Below are 21,687 nucleotides of genomic sequence, written 5' to 3' on the forward strand. Positions count from 1 at the left end.
ATATATGGGTACTATGAGAGCTCTACTCCAATCATCGGGAATTCGACCCTCTGTCCAGGCTTTCTGAACTATGCAGTGCAGCCACTGTAAGACCCTTATACCACCATACTTCAGCATTTCTGGTCGAATATCATCTACTCCTGCTGCCTTTCCACATTTCAAGCCTTTGATGGCTTTTTCTACTTCAAGTATGGATATGTATTCCTGACTGCATGCCTGGTCAGTGTTTTTTATCACTGTGCTGTCATCACTGCTTGTTTCATTTAGCAGTTTTTCAAAGTAATTACTCCATACTTCAAGGATATCTTTTTCTCCTGTTTTCATTTCACCTTTATCATCTTTAATTCCTTTTACAGCACTCTTTCCTCCATTCCTAAGCTTCTTCAACAACCTCCAGAATATTTTGCCACCTTCTTGATATTTATTTTCTATATTCTTGCCAAAGTCCTCCCATGACTTTTGTTTAGCTAGTTTTACACACTGTTTAGCTTTCTTACATTTGTCTCTGTATTCTGTAAGAGTAAAAGCTGACTTATTTGCCAGGAACTTTTGATATGCTTTCTTCTTTTCCTTCACTGTCTCTTTAACTTCCTGTGTCCACCAGGGAGTTCTGATTTTTTTATCCTTGCACACAACCTCACCACATGCCTCTCTGGCAGAATCAATCAATGTTTCCTTCAGAGTTTGCCACTGAATCTCCAAGGTTTGATTCCTGTTCTCAAACTCTTTCATTTTTTCTTCAATAATCTTTGTGTATTTTAGTCTACAGTTCACATCTGAGAGCTGCTCAACTTTTATTCGCTTTAAAACTTTCTTACATGTTATTCTTTTCAATATGAAATTCAATTTTATCCTACTCAAGACTAAATAGTGATCACTTCCGATTTCAAATCCTCTGTACACTCTGGTGTCCTGCACCAGGGAGAAAACATCACTATCAACAATAACATAGTCAATGAGACTTTTCTTATTCCTAGCCTCTTCTCTCCATGTGAATTTGTGCGCATTTTTATGTTGGAACATGGTGTTAGTAATAACCAGTCCATGTCCTGAGCAGAAATCCAACAGATATTTGCCATTATTATTAGCTTTGCTCTTTTCTCCAAATTTTCCCAAAATATTTTTGTATGTCTCACAATCATTTCCTACTCTACTATTTAGATCCCCAACAAGGACCAACTTTTCCTTTTTCATTGTGTCAGTTGCTTTTTCTAAAGCCTCAAAAAATTCCTCCACTTCTACCTTAGTATAACCTTCTGTGGGACCATAGGCACAAATAAGTCTCATTGTCCAGTTCCCCATTCTCATATTTGCCCACATTACTCTAGTTGAGACTGACTGCCATTCAAGAAGATTAGCCTCGTATTTTGTGTTGAATACTATGGCTACTCCTTCTTTTCCTTGATTGTCATTGCCTGAATATAACATTTTGTATTTATTGCTCAGAAAGATCTCACCAGTTTTGGTCTGTTTTGTTTCAGTCACCCCTATTATGTCGATCTGGTACTTATCTAATTCCTCAGCTAGCTCCATTTCTTTGCCATTCAGGCTTCTTACGTTGATAGTACCGATCTTTAACTCTGGTGATGTTGAGTTGGGGTTTGTTTTCAGATTTGTTCCAGTAGCTGACTTTTTGCTGTTCGCCCTGGTTCCCTGGCGAAAACAACGGGGGCCTTGTTTAACCGGGCGGCGCCCCAGCCGGCATGAAATTTTGTCATGTTGTACCATCATTTTTTATTTTGGTTTAACCAATAAGAATACAATTTGGTCGGCTAAATCCCAAATTGCCAGCCCATCCTCGTTCGTTCAGTATCAAAGTAGATACCCAACAGGGTGCACCACGAGAAGGTGAGGATTGGACATTAGGTCAGAAGCCCTGGTCGGTTCTCCGCATTCCTTTAAAGGCTATGTGGAGGTCTCCTCTCAGTTATACAGCTTTGACCCTTAAGCACCCGGAAAGTATATATTAAAGTTTATTTAATCTATATTCTAGTATACGCTGTCAATTCCTTAAATAATAGTTATCACGGAATGAACTGTCCATGTGGGATCTAGGCAGCCATGTCAAGTTTGGCATCAACGTCTCAGAGAAGAGACCAAATTTCTGTGGCACTATGTGGTAGATGAGATTTGCCACCCTGCAGCTTTTGCTTATTAAAAGCTAAAGTGGTCAAAAAGTATGCTTGGAATCCAGAATAAGTCTCTTCACAATTGTTTGACATCATAGAGAAATGAACATTTCTTTTCGCAGTGACAACTTTAAAATAGTTTTTCTATTGACTGGCTGCTAGACAGCATACTGGACTTGAGCTGATATCTAATAGTAATGATGCTTTTAGAGTCTCCCAGATTAACTACTGAATAATATTGATTCTGTTAGGTGTGTCTGGAGGGATAGAGTGTAAGGGGGTGTGTGTGTGTGTGGACACTGCTGGGGTGTTGGATGAAATTCTCCATTTGAATGGTATAGTGAAGAATCCGTTACTATACATGCAGATAAACATTCCAGATCCACTTTACAAACATGAGGTCTTAACAATGTTCATTTCCCACATCAATTTGCATAACCACACCTAATTTTCCAAACTCAAATTTCAGCTATTTAAAGCACTGCTCACCTTCTTAGTTTCCCCATTTATGCTCACTTGTGCTTTGTCTAAAAGATGGCATTTATGACTCTAGAGCAGTGCTTCCCAAACTTCTGGATGTCAGAACCCCCCTTTGGAAAAATTTAAATATTTCACGGCCACAGAAAAAAATCATAATAGACATATATTATTATAATATTTATTGTATTCAATACAAAACATACACAGCGAATATTGCAAATATTACATTTTTAGCATCTTACATGCACATTTGACATGGCACATTATCTCATATTTTTATATAGATAGATATATCGTTATTGCACATTTGCAGTACAAGCACATGAAACGTAAAATGATTAGTCAAGAAAGAATTAAAAACATAAAAGAAGTTTCATAACAATTTGATATGATGGATGTGTTTCAATACACACAAAAAAGTCAATATCAGGTGAAATATTTGAAACTGCAATTCTTAGATTTCTGCTTAGAAATGAAACTTATATGAATAAGCATATTTACTAATATTCATTAAGCGTCGAAATATGCAGGAAGCAAAATTTACGAACCTGCACCAATGTGTGATTTTTTTTTTCATTAAAATATAAAAAATAACAGAAAAGAAATAATAAAAATTAAATGTGTTTCTTTTAAGATAAAAAAAAATCTACTTTTAATCTTAAAACATTTTAAATTTGTTTTCATTATTTCACGGGCCCCCCTCAACGAAACCTATGCCCCCCCCCCCCCAAGGGGGCTGTGGCCCACAGTTTGGGAAGTGTTGCTCTAGAGAATGAACATATGCAAAAGTTTAATTATTCAAAATTTCCTCTTTTTCATCTTTGTCCAAGAACTCTGCCTTCCCTCCCATCAAATTCATTCGCTGTCCTTTGCTTTTTATTGTTTATAACTATAGCCACGACAAATACCATAGATTTGTTATTTAGTATGTTGTGGACATAGGTATTTCAAACTATGATGCAATATTGATTTCTTCTCCCATGGAGCAATATTGCTCACAGAACCACTCTTATCTACATATTGTTTGGCATTATAGGAATGTCAAATGGGATGTTATTTGCAATATTTGTGCATAATTTTCTAGTTGGATTGTTTTCTGTCTTCTGATTCATACATTTGCAGTTAGCACATCTATTTAGCAATTCTTATTTGTGTGGAAATACTTATTCCCATCCCAGTTAAATTCTTGTGCCTTGGTTTTCTATGAAGGTGTGCCATGCCAAAGGTAAAATAGAAGAACTTGGTATGTTACAACTGGCTTTCATTAAAATCTCCATCTTTTGTTTTCCATTCATATCAGAATACAAAATAGCTGCAAGGAAACTATTAAAGCATCCAAAATAGATTTTTAAAAAGGTTAAAAGTTGGAATCCTGCATTCAAAATGGCAGTCATTACTTTCTGATCTCTTAATATAGCTATTGGATATAACTTTTGTTCAATCCTCTTGCACCTCTTTTACACTTGAATGATTTCTTTGCATTGTTAACTATTAGGTAGAAGAGCCATGACTTCTTACTTCTGCTGAAGTTCTTGATAAATATGCAACCATTCCAAATACTCATTCAGTTCTTACTTTGATTTTTCACTAACAAATAGGTCAGAAAGAATGTCGTCCTTGTCTGAATGGCATTTCTAAAGTCGTTCAAAACCTGTTTCCAGAATTGACTCCAGTTCTCTGCCAAGTTATTTTCTTGTATTCTTTTGCTGTCATGCAATTTGAAAATTTGCGCAAATTATCCCATTTCTATGAATAATGATAAATCTTTATAGTCATATTACCATCCAATTTCTCACTTCAGTTCTGAATTAATAGAGAAAAACCATTAATACAACAGCAATGCTGCCTTGAAAACTGCTAACATATGAACAGTGGCTGATCTTTTGATGTTGCTTTTTTTTTAGACAAATGACAGACAATGAAAATAGGCAGAAGCATTTAAAATATCAACTCCATTGTGATTGGAGAACCTATAGAACAAGTACAAGATTTCAGCTACTTAGGCATGATTTTTAGTGAAGATGGTAAATTAAATATGGAAATAGACAACAGAATCAACAATGCTGGCATGGTAGGAAGTCAATTGAATAAATTCATATGGAATAAGAGAGAAATTAGTCTGAACACTAAATTAGCTGTATACAACACAGTGTTCAAACCAGTTTTAACTTATGGATCTGAGAGCTGGGTCAGAAGTAAAACACTTGATCAAAGACTAGAGACTGCAGATATGAGTGTCCTGAGAAAGATTAGGGGCACGAACAGATGGATGGCATCAATGGCAATATCATATTAAAAATGAGGATATTAGGAAAGAACTTGACATTATCAGCATCCAGGAATGCGTTAGCAGAGCTAATCTCAGGTGGTATGGTCACTTAAACAGAATGGGCGAGGAAAGATTAGCTAAACAAGTGTTCCCTGCCGGGTTGGCAGGAAAACGACCCGGAGGACGACCAAGATATAGGTGGATTGATACGGTAAAAAGTGCCTTAGAAGACAGAAATATAAGAGCTGATGATATTGGAAATTTTATCTTGTGTTCTTTTTTGTCTTGGTGTTTTATTCTATATTATGTTGGCTCTGTTCAGCAAATATTTATTATGATTATAATCCATGGAGTTTGGAACTCATCGAGGGAGACCATTTATTACTGTCATGCCTTCTCTTGAATGCATTCACACTGTCTACACTCACAACCTCAGTAGGTAAAACATTAGCCACTCACTACTGTATGAAAGAAAATCTAGCTCATCCCTTTCTTGAATGCATTTATTCTTAACTTCCATGTATGCTCTCATCCTATCCCTGCCTTCCATAGCATGAAAAATTCTGTGTACTTGTATCCTATATGACCCTTTCAGTAGTTTGTATGTCTCTATCCAATCAACCCTCTTTCTCCTGTCTGCCATTTGAATCCACAAATCCCCCACTCCATTATCATCATGTCCTTTGTACCATCTCCATTATATCTGTATCATTGTGGAAACCAATAGTCCAGATGGGGTTGTATCAAAGCCTTGTAGAGAGGCAAAACGACTTTCTTATTCTTCCATGTCAGTAATGATCTCAGCATTGCAATTATCCTGAGTTGTATTCACAGTCTTTGTTATATAGCTCCTGAACTTCAACTTTGTGTCTACTAAAACTCCAAGATTCATAGTCTGATCAATTTCTTCTATTATAATCCTGACATCGAGTATCCCATTCCACCAAAATTTATAACTTGCAATTTACTAAAATTGAAGTGAGCATGTGAAAATGGACATTAGAATGTAAAATTGAAGTGGGCATGTGAAAATGACTTTTCATTTTCACATGCCCACAATTCCATGTTATTCAAATCATCCTGCAAGTGCTGCATGCAGTTGCATTTCTGATTTCTCTTGCCTATCTTTGCATCTTTCCTGTTAAATCCTTCCCAATGTTATTAATGTAAAGGTTGAATAGCAATGAACCGAGGACTGATCCCTAGGGTACACCACTGGTCATCTTAAATCTTGCAGACTAACATTTCACTTTTTTGATGTCACTCAGTTAGCCATACTTTCATCCAAGCTAAGAGCTTATAATCTAATTATAAGCAAAAGTGAGTTAGCTAGTCTTAGTAAATGTCATTATCTTATCTCTCCTGCGAAGCTTACAAATTTAGTCTAAGGAATACATAGGTGTAACCAGTTTTGATCTCATCTTATTTAGTGTTAATCTTGTTAGTATAAACAGATCTTAAGCCATTATACTATATATATATATTCATGATGTTCACTGGACATTTTGTCGTAGGAAAAATCCCAACTTCTAAAAAAATAATAATAATAAATAAAAATACTGCCACTCAAGGCTGGATCACTGAGCCCTGTCTAATATGACATATTGAACTTTGAATTATCCCTGTCTAATATGTCAAAGTTCTGATCACCAGTATGATTTTAGCTACAGTGCAAGTCAGTTATAATTTCAGGCACTAAAAGTTCTTAATATTAGAATATTTCAATGACAAATCTTTACATAAGTCAGTATAAAATATAAGTTGATGGTTAACTTACACGTTCCATACTGAGCTGAATTTTCATTGTAGAAAAGTAAAATTATTATAAACCAGATGGCACAATATATTTTGAAATTTTAGTTGGGTTGAAACAATTATAATACTCAATTTAAGTAATAACTTTTTTTTACTCCTACTACGTTAGGAAATTGATGTGGATGCTGTAGCTGTGGATGGGGAGCTGCTGATTATGGCTGTTTCAGAACATGTAGAAAATGCTGGTGTTCATTCTGGCGATGCCACACTTGTTACACCACCTCAAGACTTAAATTCAGAAACTCTTTCAAAGATCAGGAAGATCTGTCATGCTATTGGCAGGGCATTAGAAGTAAATGGACCATACAATATTCAACTTATTGCTAAGGTATAAATAAATGTTTTTATGTAATAAATTTAATGAATTGTTTTAATCTATCAAATTATTGTTTTTGATTTATGTCTTATATTGCTAAATTTTATCTTGCACTTATATTGGATAATGTCAAAGAATGCTTGTAACATTAATCCCAGGATATTCTATACTGCATATAGATATAAGAGTAATTTCAAAAGTTTTGCTGCAATATTGCTGATTAATAGCTGGTAAGATGATTTAATAGTTTTCATCTTCCATATGTTTTTGTTCTGTTAAATAGAATGGAAGAAGAATCTGAATCAGGTTGGATATTGCACCCATTTTGCATGACAGTGTGAGGCCACATATTTCATATGAAGTACAGTAGAGACATAAAATAATGATCAGCACTGTATCTATTGAAGAGTTCTAGCCTAATTCCCATACAACCAGTGCCATTTTAAGTTCACTTTTGCAAACAGCAATAGCACAAAACCTTCATAATAGTGAGTAAATTTCCTCACAAATTACATACAATCCACATCACAAAATATAGCTATTAAGAGTTATCCTGTAAAGTACTACATAAAATTTGTGTTTTGTATTAAAACTAGAAAATAAAAGATAGGAGAAAATTGTAATCAGTAAACAAGGGTAATAGCAGAAAACAGAAGAAAGGACATAGTGAGAAATCATTCACTGATGACAGAATGGAAAAATAAAATGGCAGGGCATCATACGTTAACAGGACACAAAAGATTGGCAGAGATCATATATAATGCACACAAAATTACAGCATGAAAAAATAAAATGAAAACAGCAGTGGGGGATATGTAAGAAAGTAGAAAACTATGTATAGTATGTACTATAAAAATCAAAAATAACCTGAAAATTTGGTCAGTTAGTCAACTTTGTAATTGATCATTTGCAAATGATCAAATGCAGAGCAAAGGGACACAAGTGTTGAACAACTTGTCTGCATTATTTAGCCTAAAGGGAAGGGAAAGGTGGTTGGTATAGTTGGTGCCAATCGCTTATTGGACAGACGTAATGTCTGTCATTGAGCCTTTGTGAGTTTAGGAAGCTTGACTTGCTCAGACCAGCTATACCAATCCCTGCCCTTAGGCTGACTAATGCAAACTAGCTATTCATTGGTTGTTTCTTCTCTTTCTATGGCAGAGACTAATTATATGGTTAACTGAGTGCTTTAGTTTCAGGTCATTTTTGATTTAACGGTTACAGACTATATTTAGCTCACTGTGAAACTAAATGTGCACATTAAGTGGCATTAGTTTAGATAGAAATACAATAAGCAATATTAATATGAGATAACATAGCACTTTCATCTTTAATATGTTAATTCTTGATTTTCATTATTATAATTTCACTTTCTGATATTTCTTCTCTCTCTCTCTCTCTCTTTTATTTACATGCCTCATTATTGCCTCCATTTGTACGTTTTTTCATGTAGTCATTTTTATGTATGGTTTTAGCAAATAAAGGAAATGACAAGAAATTGTACTTAGTAGTGTCAGTGTATAATTTCTTGCTATTTCTTTTGTTTCCTAGGAATGAATCAAGGATGTCAGTTTTTACCTATAGATATCTTGTGTTATAATGAACCATTTCCATGGTCCTTAGGATTTGTTTTAGCAGAAGTCGATTGTATCTGATCTCATGGAGAAGTATGGATGCCAATTGCTTCCTTATCTCCCAGTCACGAACCGTCTAGACATCAGTCTTTTCCAATTCTTAATGGAATATTTACAGCACTAGGAAAGGATTAAAAACTAATTTTAATGCTTCCAGTATTTCATCTGGCACTGAAACATCTTTAGGGATTACAAATAACTCTTATAATACACAAAAAAGACAACACTATACGAAACACTTGTAATGTGAAATAGTTCCTCTCCCATTCCTTGTTCTTGTGGAAAGGCTTAGATGTTGGTTAGGCATTTTTACTAAATAATTTAAGGAATTGCAGCCGAATATGTTGAAGTTTGGATTGTTTCTTAGGGCCGAAGCTGATTCCATGAAAAGCCTTTCATATTTGCATTTACTACAGTGTATTATCGTGGCTTTCTTCCACCGTATTCTATGGCAGGTATCCAGCGCATGGTCAGCAAGACCAGAGTGGCTGTATTGGTGAAACCGGATGTAGTCCTTGTGTTCTGAAATTCTGATATTTGCTGTCCTGCCTGTTTGGCCAAAGTAGGACAGCTTACAGCTGCAAGGGACCTGGTATACACCAGGTAGGTCTGGGGGGGGGTCTTTAGTAGGGCGGATAAGGGATGCCAATTTTTTATATGGTCTGTCTGTAACAAGAAGTTAAGTCATGTTTTTTTAGGATTTTTGTAATTTTTTTTGAGGTGCCTCAGATATAGGGTATGGTGATGGATTTAAAGTAATCCTTGTTGCGAAGGGGGGAAAGGGGTTGTGGTTTATTGGTTTCAATTTCTAAAAGCAGAGAATGGAGTTTATATTGAAGATCTGTAAATATACTTTCTTAAAAATTTAGCTTAACAACGGGAGTACAGTATGCAGAACTGTTGAACTGGCATTCATGTTACATTCAGCTCTTGCCATTTGATGATCCTTTTATCTCTACCAGCTATGTTATATAATCTAAAAGCTATATTATATTACGCTAGTAATATAATATAGCTTTTATTATTATTATGATTACAAAGTTCTCTACCTTAAGTTTCATGTGTTAAGGAGTTGTTTATAAGAAATTAAAACTAAAACTCGGGCAGCCTAACTCAGGAGTACCGGTGACTTTATCACTGTATTGTAGTGATAATGTCCAAAATTATTGAAAACGGTCGCTACACTCCTGATCAATTTGGAACGCAGATGAGACTGGCCTTTATTTTGGAAAAAAAAAATGACAAGTAAGAACTTATAGCGAAATCACAAAAAAATGTTGGTGGCTTTAAAGCAGCTAAGGATCGTGTGACTATTATTTTGCAGCAATGCTTTAGGAGGTTGGTTATTAAAACCATTACTCATTAATCGATCTCTAAGACAGCTGGCAATGAAAGATGTGGATTTCAATACGTTACTAGTGCACTGAAGGCTGTTTTAGAACACCCGAATGTGGAATTTTGTTTTCTGTCACCTAATACAACCACACCACTAGACCAAGGGTGTGATTGCTACCTTCAAAACTTTTTACGTAAAAAGGACATTCCAATACATTTTGAATAAACTGGATAATTTACTGACAGTTATTGATGTGTGGAACAAATTTTCTGCTTTAGATTGCATGAAACTTGCTAAGCTGGCATTATCAGAATCGACACCACCAACTTTAAATACATACTTTTTTTAAATTTAAATACATACTTTTTTAAATAATGAAACCTGTGGTGAGATCATAATTAAAAGAAACACACGTATTAACCACAGTGAAAATTATTTAATTGTAAATATTTCATCCTAAGTATCTTAGGATATCATCAGTACAGTAGTTTAATAATAATAGGAATAACATACAGTTAGGGCGCATGATTACAATAGAATCTCTTTTTTTTTTTTACTTCTGTAACACGTTACGCACGTTTAATGAGATTCTATTGTAATCATGCGTCCCCCTAACTGTATGTTATTCCTATTATTGTTTAAACTACTATATTGATGATGTCCTAAGATACTTAGGATGAAATTACAATTAAATTAAATAATTTTCACTGTGGTTAATGCATGCATTTCTTTTAATTAAATACATACTAGATCCCAGATTAGTACATGCAGTTGGCGGAGAAGGATTTGAAGATTTTTCGTCTGCAGATATTGATGGTTGACAAGGCTGTTAATAATGACAAAATAATAGAAGCTGTCCTTGAGAATCTCGATGAAAAGGGATGATGAAGAGATTTTGCGCTCACTGCAGGATTAATTAAAGAAGGGCTTCAAATGGCTAGTAAATTGCAGTCATTTTCTTGCACGTGATCCAAATACTGAATGAGCTGAACAGTTTTAAACTTGAACTGAATTCATGTATGGCGCGATATGAAGAATTATACAAAGATCTAGTCAAAACAGGATCTCATTGATAATTAGAGTACATGGTAAAAAAAAAAAAAAATCAACCTTCAGAATTATTGGAAATTAGTGCTAATTTAGTTCCTTTTACTAAAGAAAATGTTTCACCATTGCAGTATGAACAGGATGGCCAAAGTGTTTCAAGTGATGGGCGTGAATAATTCCAGTCCCACACAAAAGAATGCAGCTGCTGTCAAAAAGTGACAGCGAATAAAATTTAACTAATAACCATATGCGAGAGAGTGTATTTGGACCTTTTCAAATTTCTGTTTTATTAGTCACACACTACTGTAGTTTCTTTAAGAAAGATAGATATGTATATACTTTAAATAAGTATTTAAAATAAAAAATATTCCATTAAAATTAAATAGTTTTATTCCATGATTTTCATATGTTTTGTTTGAAAATAATTTATTGATCGTATCGGGTTTTCACATCTGGAGCCATGCTTCTATTTTTTCATATGCATTGTATTCTCTTTTACATGGTTTTCATTTACATGTATTTTTCTGGAACCAATCTACCGTTTAAATGGAGAATTGGGTGTATTTATTTATTGTGGGAGATTGTATTTTAACTATATTGACTTTCATGGTAGTGAAATATTAGGAAAATCTAGAGCAGCTGGGAGAAGGATTTGTGGATATGACCATCAGCAGGGAGTGCTCAATCTCCAATCGAAATATCATCCCCCACCAGTACACCCTGCTGTCACAACCTGGCAGGAAGGGGGGTTACAGCAGGATTATTTGAAAGTTGATCAGAAATCCTACTAAAGCGTTACAAACAGATTTGGTGCTGTGTACTATCTAACAGCCAGCCTGGAAACAGTTATATTGCTGTGCCCTTAAATGGATGTGCTGACTAGTTAATTGATTACAGGGGGAAAAGCACATTCAGAAAGACTATCATCTTCATAGCATATGTGAAGAAAGGATAGGATAGAAAGCAAAGCTTGAAACACATGACCATTTCATGCTTCCATTACTCTGTTTACAACAGGGCGATGGTGTTTCAAGAGGCGATGAGTCATCTAACACCTACTACTTTTTTTCCACCTAGGGAAGAAATGCCTGTAACATGCACTGTACGTTAAACTAGTTTACATAGAATAGTAAATCAACCCAGTCGAATATCTTGCAAGCAACAATACTCCAAGGTATTTTTGCTTGCAATAAATTTATTCTCTTTTGGAAAAGTTTTCCCCTTATAGTTTCTAAACCTCTAAAGAAGACAATTTATAAACGAAACGGTCGAAATGTCAAGTTTTATTTTATTAGTAATTAATAAAATAATCTGTTCAACACGTGTGTTTTTGTGTCCCTAAATTTACAAATATGAGTGCTGATCACAGTATAACCTTAAAAGAAAGAATCATCATAATTCATGGAGATGTGACCCACAAGCAGTGCAGCCTCTACGGCAAGGTAAAGATACGTGTTTCCTTGTTAACGAATCGATTAGCCTTTTTGAAACGATGTAGAGACAGCAACGTAATACCCAACTGCATTAAACTAAAGAAGTTTAAATCAGCCAAAGTACTCCATATTTATGCCCGGTTGGAAAAAGCCTTGTTATGAGAACAAATCCATGAGGCATGTAAAAATCTAACATCCACCCAAGCCAAAGTTCTACAACTTAAATTAGAGCTATCCAACTATGTGATTCCAGAAATTTGGGAGATTTTAGACAGGATCACAGACGACTTGGCCAAGCACTCATTTCTGAAAAACAAAAATTAGTAATTAAATTTCAAGCCCTATAACAACAGAAAAGCACAAGACCATCAAGACGCCATAACGAAAGGAACAGCCAATCACAAACTGACATCAGAAGGAGCAGCCAATCACCCACAAACAAAGTTAGGAGCAACCAGCCACCATCAGACCACTGCTTGGTTATCAACCAATCAAACCACAATCTCACCCAAGGTGAACTCTTACTGCTAAAGAAAGGTTTGAATTATGCCATTGCTCCGAGGTCAGTGAACAAACTTGATTTCGTGTATCATATCGAGAGAGGTTTAAGATCCCTCCCCATCATTTTGGCTGATAAAATACGAATGGAAACATCGTGTATACTAAATTCAAACAAAAAACTAAGCACCAACTTAAACAAAACCGAAAATCTAGCCCTTAAATCCTTAAAAAATAACCAAGACATTATAATCACGAAAGCAGATAAAGGCAATGCCACTGTCCTTTTAGACCGTACAGCATACATTGAAAAAATGAACCATTTAATATCAGACCACAACACCTACCAAATGGTAAACTACAACCCTACAAAACGTAACAAAAAAGAAAACAACTGAATTCATCAAATCTGTCCACACATGGCCCGAAGAAACAACAAAAAAATTAATACTTTATTATTCCCGTGCACCCAGAATTTATGGCCTGCCAAAATTACACAACCAGGCACACCACTACGTCCGGTTGTTGAAGGAATTGACAGCCCAAATTATCACTTAGCCAAAAAATGAGCAGCCATACTCAAGGATTTGGTAGGTCAGTCCCCTTCCTACATAAAAAAAAAAAATACACAACATTTCATTAATAAAATTAAAAACATTACACTCAACGACCAAGATTTATTAGTCAGCTTTGACATAACTTCCCTTTTCACCAATGTCCCAATCAATGACACTATCTTGTTCCTACAGAACATATTTCCACACAACATCACGGCCCTCTTTTGCCCACGTGCTCTGCTCCGAATATTTCGTGTGGCAAAACAATTTTTACCTTCGAAAAGAAGATACAGCCATGGGCTCACCCCCCCCCCAGCTAACTTTTATATGGAAGACTTTGAGCAACATGCTCTAGAGACAGCATGTCTAAAGCCCAAATTTTGGCTCAGATACGGCGACGATATTTTCGCCATTTGGCCCCACAGCTGCGAAGCTCTAAATACATTCCTTAGCCACCTAAACAAACAACGCAAACGTATCCAATTCACCACTGAAATGGAAAAAAAACAACTCTCTTCCTTTCCTAGGCACACTTGTCACGTCTTCCCTCTGGCTGTCTCTCCTTCTCAGTTTACCGCAAACCTACACACACACACACACACACGCACACACACACACACACAGGCCAATACATACACAAAAATTCTTACCACCACCCAACACAAAAACTAGGTGTCATAAGCACCCTTAAACAAAGAGCTCTAACTATTTGTTCTAATGAACAGGCTCTAAACCAGGAATACAATATCATCAACCACACATTTATAAAAAAAAATGGATACAGTAAAAAAACTATTCACAAGATCCTCCATAAAGATACCAGTAAGAACAAAAAAGATTTCAGGAATGCTATTGCCATTCCTTATGTTAGAGGCATTTCTGAATAAATAGACAGAACACTACGCAAACATTAAAACCACCTTTAAACCCCCAAATAAGTTAAGACACCTACTCAGTTCTTCTAAAGATCCTCTTCCACACCTAGCCCACCCAGGGGTATACAAAATACAATGCACATGTAACATACCATACATAGGGGAAACAGGGTGAATTATCCCAATCAGACAAGACGAACACAAACGGCACATTAAATACCTCCATTTTGGTAAAACTGGCCTTTCTGACCACGCACTCCAAACATACCACAGAATTGATTGGAAAAATACCAAGTCCCTACACCGCACCAAAGCCTGGTTTGAGAGAAAATTTAAAGAGTCGTGAAATGCTCAAACACAACCCAAATCTCAACAAAAATGATGGCTTAACCATTTCAAGAATGTGGAGGACACCTGTATAACAACCTAAACTAGCCATAGAAAAATCCCACTACAAGAAGACAACCTGGTGAAGTGTTTGTAACATTCAACAGCAACTGAAAGAAATCATATTATAACAATCAGAACTATTCAGAAGAATGTTAATACATGAGGACTTTAGCAGTTTATTGTAGTTGTATTTATTTTTTTATTTTATTTTTTTTTTATCACTAGAGGTCAGGCTAGGGAAAAGGATTAATTAAGTAGATTTAGTTTACCAGTATACAGAGCATGTAGCTTGGTTCCTTATATGCTTGTATTATTCCGATGATGACCTCGATACAGGGTCGAAACGTCAAGTTTTATTTTATTAGTAATTAATAAAATAATCTGTTCAACACGTGTGTTTTTGTGTCCCTAAATTTACAAATATGAAGATAATTTATAAATCTTCAAATTGAACATTAACAAGTTTCCTCTTTCTCCTTACCTTTCTGCCCATTATGATACTAATTGTTAAACAATGTCTCATGAATGGGATTATAATTTAAAAAAAAAAAAAATCCTAGATTGGGATAAAGAGAAAGGAAGAGCTCAAAAACAAGAGCCAAAATTATAGATAGCCCTGACTTCAAAATTGAAGAATTCAGTTGTTTAAACGATAAAATGTGAAGCTGCTACATGACAAAAAATAAAATATAATATATATAATTAAGGCAGCATGGCTATAGTTAATTATAATTTTAATTATCAGCTATAGTTAAAAGAAGGGAAAAAAAATGGGTGTTTGGCAGGAAAAGTATTGTACAAGCCCAAAATAAGGTGGACTCGATGCATATAGGCAGTGTGCATCAAGCTCACCTGAAAGAAGAAAATTGATAGGAAGCATAGTAGCGTAAACTTGATAATTTACTGCTATCCTAGTATACTTATGGTTATTGAAGATGTGTATCAGAAAATTGTTTGCAGTGATGTGTAGTGTCTTACTGTCTTGGAACTAAAAATATGTTTCTTGAATTTCTAGGATAATCAGTTAAAAGTCATAGAATGTAACTTAAGGGTTTCAAGGTCATTTCCGTTTGTGTCAAAGACTCTGAACTGTGACTTTGTAGCATTTGCCACTAGAGTGATTATGAGAGAAAAGAGAGATCCAAAAGATATTATATTTGGATGTGGTAGAGTAGGTGTTAAAGTAAGTATCTTTTTTCAACACTGTACTGTTATTAAATTTTTGTTTTAAAAATATTACTCTCCAAAAAAATAATGCTGTTTTCACTTATGAGCCTTATTTATTTTATATATTTAATCATGTAAACCTACACATAAAAGCCAATACATGTACAAAGACTCATACCACCATCCAATACAAAAGCAAGGGGTTATCAACACCTCAAACATAGAGCTCTAGCTCATCCTCTGATGAGTAGGTGCTAAAGAATAAACTGCCTTGATCTAAAGGATTGTCATCTTAATGAAAATTAAGAAACTTAGAGGAATATGAAAAACTTTTTATATTCCTCTAAGTTGCAAGTTTCGTGTGGAGATATGATTGGTGTGACAGTTAAATAGTATGCTATATTTAAAAGGCAATGGATAAACAATAAACTTTAGTCAGAAAATATGTTTGTGGTGTGTTTTGCAATATGTCTACCATAGCCATCTAATTATTATGGCATTAGTGATCAGTTGGTTACATCAACAGAAAGTTGTCAAAATTATATTAATCCCTTAATAAACTGCTAGATGGCGGCACCTGTAGAGCTGTCTCTCTTCACTGCATGCCGCTTAATTAGTGATAGCCTTGGGCCAGCTATCTCTGATTGGGTACCAGTGGAGATTGAACTGCCTACTCGGTCTCCAAAAAGTTAGATAGGACAAAAAATGGACTCGCCTACTCCCTGTATATACGGGAATAAAAAGGCTTTAGCTGATTTTTTTATTTTATTTTATTATTTTTTTTTAATCATATAAATTCCAAATTGCTGAGCATTCTCATTTGTTCACTATATACATAGATAACTAGTAATGGCACGTTTCCAAAAAGCAGGATTTCACAATGGGTCAGTAAGCCTACATTTACTTATCTAGCTTGAACTTTTAAATGACTGTGTTTAAATTGAATAAATGAAAATTACATACTCGTGCTATAGATTTTACCCCCTCTTGCATGTGTGAAGGAGTGGAAATATGCAAAACAAGCTGTACTAATAATGCCTTGTGATTATGCTGTGTCAGCACTGATTACATTCTATGAAAGTAGCAGAAAAGTGATTTTTGGAAGAATTTTCTTAGCTATTCTTTTTAATCAGTTTTTGTATCAACCTCCACACACAAGAAGACTTGAGACATAAACTATGTTGATAAAAGTATTTGGTCACCTTACGTGCCATGCAAATTTTGGATCCTACTACATCCAAACATTCAGGGAGTGTCTGCCTAAGTCTGGTAATAAAAAGTGGGATGCACTGCATGTTTTGCATTGTATTCCTACTTGGGATAGTAGTTTGGTTTCACATCAGTGGTCATTCTGTCCATGATGTTGCTACCCATCTCAGTATATGGAATTCTACCATTGCTTATGTCATTTGTAGTTGGAAAGTTGGTAGTACCACTGCAGTAAAACATCCTGGGAGGTCACTGACACTCATCGACTGATATCGATGAGTTCTGTCTCAGAATGTTTGAGCATCCTGTGTGTCATCAGAGACAGACCTTGCAGTCAACCTGGATAATTCTGCAGGGGCATCCGTCACCACAAGAAATGTCTGCAGAGAGTTGCATGTCTTAGGTTACCATGGCAGAGCTGCTGCTACACATCATTAACCCCCCCCAAAATACACACACAAACACACCAATGTCTAGAGTGGTTGTTTACACTGTTCCTGGACCATTGAATGATTGATAAATGATGCTTCCAAATGTTTCAGTCTGATGGTTATGTTTGGATGTGGTGTTTGCAGTAGGACTTCACCTTTCCAACTGTCAAGTTTCATGGAGGTTTGGTTCGTTGGTGGATATGCCTGAAACGATGGTGTCTGATAGCTACCTGAAGATCTTGAAACAAACCAATGAAATATCAGCTAATAAGTTAATAAATATTTTCTTACCATTCTGTGTTGTATTCAATACCATTGAAATAAACTAACAATGATTGCTGTCATTCAGGCCAAAGATGATCCCACTCAGTACTAGAATTGTAATTTAAAAAATAAAAAAAATTAACACGACTAGGTATCCAAATACTTTTATCCACATAGTGTATGACACAACTGCTGCACATATGGACAAGTGGTATAGAGAAGAAAAGAATTAATTAATGTGTTTTTGTTTGTTTGATGCTGAGCAACCCTAAATGGATAACCACCAGTAGTAATAGCCTATCTTCATATATGATTAGAAGAAAGTGGGAGAAGTGGTGGTGGTGACCAGTTCAGCGGAGCAGCATCCATGGAACATCTGTAGAAAGTTGCCTGAATCTAGCAGTTAGATACTTGGTTGTTGGAGGCTTTATTTTATTTTAAATTATAATTATTATTATGTGACGCCTCTAAGGAGTCCATCATCGAGGGAAGGCACTTACTCAACAACTGTCTCCATCACTCAATCCACCAACTACAGTGAACCATGGCTATCATCATCATCATCTACACCAACTCCCTTTACTGCCCACCACCACTAGTATTTTCACAGACAATCACAAACATCTGTGCCCATGGCAAGATTTGAACCTGCAGCCTTTTGGCTGGAGAGCAGATTATTATTATTTCATCATCATCAAATTCCTGCCATGTACCCTCAAGGGGGTATACAGGATATGATAGTACTACATGAAAAATTTACATCATTACAACCTTCCTATCTACAATTTTCCTCCAAATCAGTCTGTTATTTGTCAAGACTCCAACATTATCAGATCTTATATTTCTATCGTCTAAGGCACTTTGTACCATATCAATTCAACTATATCTTGGTCTTCCTCTGGGTTGTTTTCCTGCCAACCTGGCAGAAAACACTTATTTTGCTAATCTTTCCTCACCCATTCTGTTCAAGTGACCATACCACTTGAAATTAGTTCTGCTAACGCATTCCTGGATGCTGACAATGTCAAGTTCTTTCCTAATATCCTCATTTTTAATATGATATTGCCATTGTTGCCATCTGTTCACTTCTCTAATCTTTCTCAGGACTCTCATATCTGCGGTCTCTTGTCTTTGGTCAAGTGTTTTACTTCTGACCCAGCTCTCAGATCCATAAGTTAAAACTGGTTTGAACGCTGTCTTGTATACAGCTAACTTAGTGTTCCGACTAATTTCTCTCTAATTCCATATGAATTTATTCAATTGACTACTTCCTACCATATCAGCTTTGTTGATTCTGTTGTCTATTTCTATATTTAATTTACCATCTTCACTAAAAATCATCGTGCCTAAGTAGCTGAAATGTTTTACTTGTTCCACAGGTTCTCCATTCACAACACAGTTGACATTTTCAATGATTCTGCCTATTTTCTTTGCCTTTGTATTGTTGACCTTCATACCATATCGATTACAACAGTTATTCAATTTAGTCAGTGAATCTTGCAGACTTGTAGTGGATTTATTTAGAAGTATAACATCGTCTGCATAAAGCAAAGAGCAGACATTAACATCTCCAATTCTGATATCATGTTTAATACCACTTTCCTTCATAATGTGATCCATATAGATAATGTATAACAGAGGGGATAGTGTACATCCCTGTCTCACACCACATGTAACATTAAACCATCTTCCTGCACTTCCTTCAATTCTAACTGCTGACTTACAACTCAAATAAAGGCAAAGTATTGCTTGATATAATGCTCCATTGACACCACAAAACTGTAGCGTATCTAATAGCTTCTCTCTTGGCACCTTGTTATATGGCTTTTCCAGATCGACAAAACTTAAATACAGATCTTTGTTATATTCCCATGATTTCTCCACTAATTGTCGTAAAGTGAAGATCTGATCCTGACAGCCTCTATTTGGCCTGAATCCCAGGCAATTTTTCTTCACCAAGCTTTTCTTCCACAATTCTTTTCAACTGTTTCTCAAGTATACTTGCCAAATATATCTTACCAGGAACACTCAGTTAAGGAAATACCTCTGTAATTCTCACATTCAGTTTTATTTCCCTTTTTATATATGGGTACTATGAGAGCTCTACTCCAATCATCGGGAATTCGTCCCTCTGTCCAGGCATTCTAAGCTATGCAGTGCAGCCACTGTAAGACTTTCATACCACCATACTTCAGCATTTCTAGTTGAATATCATCTACTCCTGCTGCCTTTCCACATTTCAAATCTTTGATGGCTTTTTCTACTTGAAGTATGGATATGTATTCCTGACTGCATGTCTGGTCAGTGTTTTTTACCACTCTGCTGTCATCACTGCTTGTTTCATTTAGCAGTTTTTCAAAGTAATTACTCCATACTTCAAGGATATCTTTTTCTTCCGTTTTCATGTCACCATTATCATCTCTAACTCCTTTTACAGCACTCTTTCCTCCATTCCTAAGCTTCTTCAACAACCTCCAGAATATTTTGCCACCTTTTGATATTTATTTTCTATATTCTTGCCAAAGTCTTCTCATGACTTTTGTTTAGCTAGTTTTACACAGTGTTTAGCATTCTTGCATTTGTCTCTGTATTCTCTAAGGGCACAAGCTGACTTATTTGACAGGAACTTTTAATATGCTTTCTTCTTTTCCTTCACTGCCTCTTTAGCTTCCTGTGTCCACTAGGGAGCTCTGATTTTTTTATCCTTGCAGACAACCTCACCACATGCCTCTCTGGCAGAATCAATCAATGTTTTCTTCAGAGTTTGCCACTGAATCTCCAAGGTTTGATTCCTGTTCTCAAACTCTTTCATTTTTTCTTCAATAATCTTTGTGTATTTTAGACTACAGTTCACATCTGATAGCTGCTCAACTTTTATTTGCTTTAAAACTGTCTTACATGTTATTCTTTTCAATGTGAAATTCAATTTTATCCTGCTCAAGACTAAATAGTGATCACTTCCAATTTCAAATCCTCAGTACACTCTGGTGTCCTGCACCAGGGAGAAAACATCACTATCAACAATAACATAGTCAATGAGACTTTTCTTATTCCTTGCCTCTTCTCTCCATGTGAATTTGTGCAGATTTTTATGTTGGAACATGGTGTTAGTAATAACCAATTCATGTCCTGAGCAGAAATCCAACAGGTATTTGCCATTATTATTAGCTTTGTTCTTTTCTCCAAATTTTCCCAAAATATTTTTGTATGTCTGACAATCATTTCCTACTCTGCTATTTAGTCCCCAAAAAGGACCAACTTTTCATTTTCATTGTGTCAGTTGCTTTCTCTAAAGCATCAAAAAATTCCTCCACTTCTACCACTATTAGTTCCACTATTAGTAGAACCCTCTGTGGGACCATAGGCACAAATAAGTCTCATTGTCAGTTTCCCATTCTCATATTTGCACACATCACTCTACTTGAGACTGCCTGCCATTCAAGAAGATTAGTCTCGTATTTCGTGTTGAATATATGGCTACTCCTTCTTTTTCTTGATTGTTATTGCCTGAATATAACATTTTGTATTTATTGCTCAGAAAGATCTCACCAGTCTTTGTCTTTTTTGTTTCAGTCACCACTATTATGTTGATCTGGTACTTATCTATTTTCTCAGCTAACTCCATTTCTTTGCCATTCAGGCTTCTTATGTTGATAGTACTGATGTTTAACTCTGGTGATGTTGAGTTAGGGTATGTTTTCAGATTTGTTCCAGTAGCTGACTTTTCACTGTTAGCCCTGCTTCCCTGGCAAAAACAACGGGGGACCTGTTTAATTGGGTGACACCCAGCAGGCATGAAATTTTGTCATGTTGTACCATCATTTTGTATTTTGGTTT

At 35.6% G+C, this 21,687-nt stretch overlaps 1 protein-coding gene across 1 annotated transcript in view; it reads left to right on the plus strand.

Moving 5' to 3' along the window:
• The window catches only part of r (carbamoyl-phosphate synthetase 2, aspartate transcarbamylase, and dihydroorotase rudimentary), a 489,668-nt gene that overhangs the window by 286,220 nt on the left and 181,761 nt on the right, over nucleotides 1–21,687 (plus strand). Inside the window, exons 22-23 of the mRNA XM_090390424.1 lie at nucleotides 6,803–7,021; nucleotides 15,795–15,962. Of these exons, the coding sequence (XP_090246550.1) occupies nucleotides 6,803–7,021; nucleotides 15,795–15,962 (387 nt within the window). The remainder of the gene's footprint in view (nucleotides 1–6,802; nucleotides 7,022–15,794; nucleotides 15,963–21,687) is intronic.

The sequence above is a fragment of the Typopeltis vanoorti genome, chromosome 3, assembly GCF_054136105.1.
Source record: "Typopeltis vanoorti isolate ZY-2024b chromosome 3, IOZ_Tvanoo_1.0, whole genome shotgun sequence".
In the NCBI taxonomy this organism is placed as follows: domain Eukaryota; kingdom Metazoa; phylum Arthropoda; class Arachnida; order Uropygi; family Thelyphonidae; genus Typopeltis; species Typopeltis vanoorti.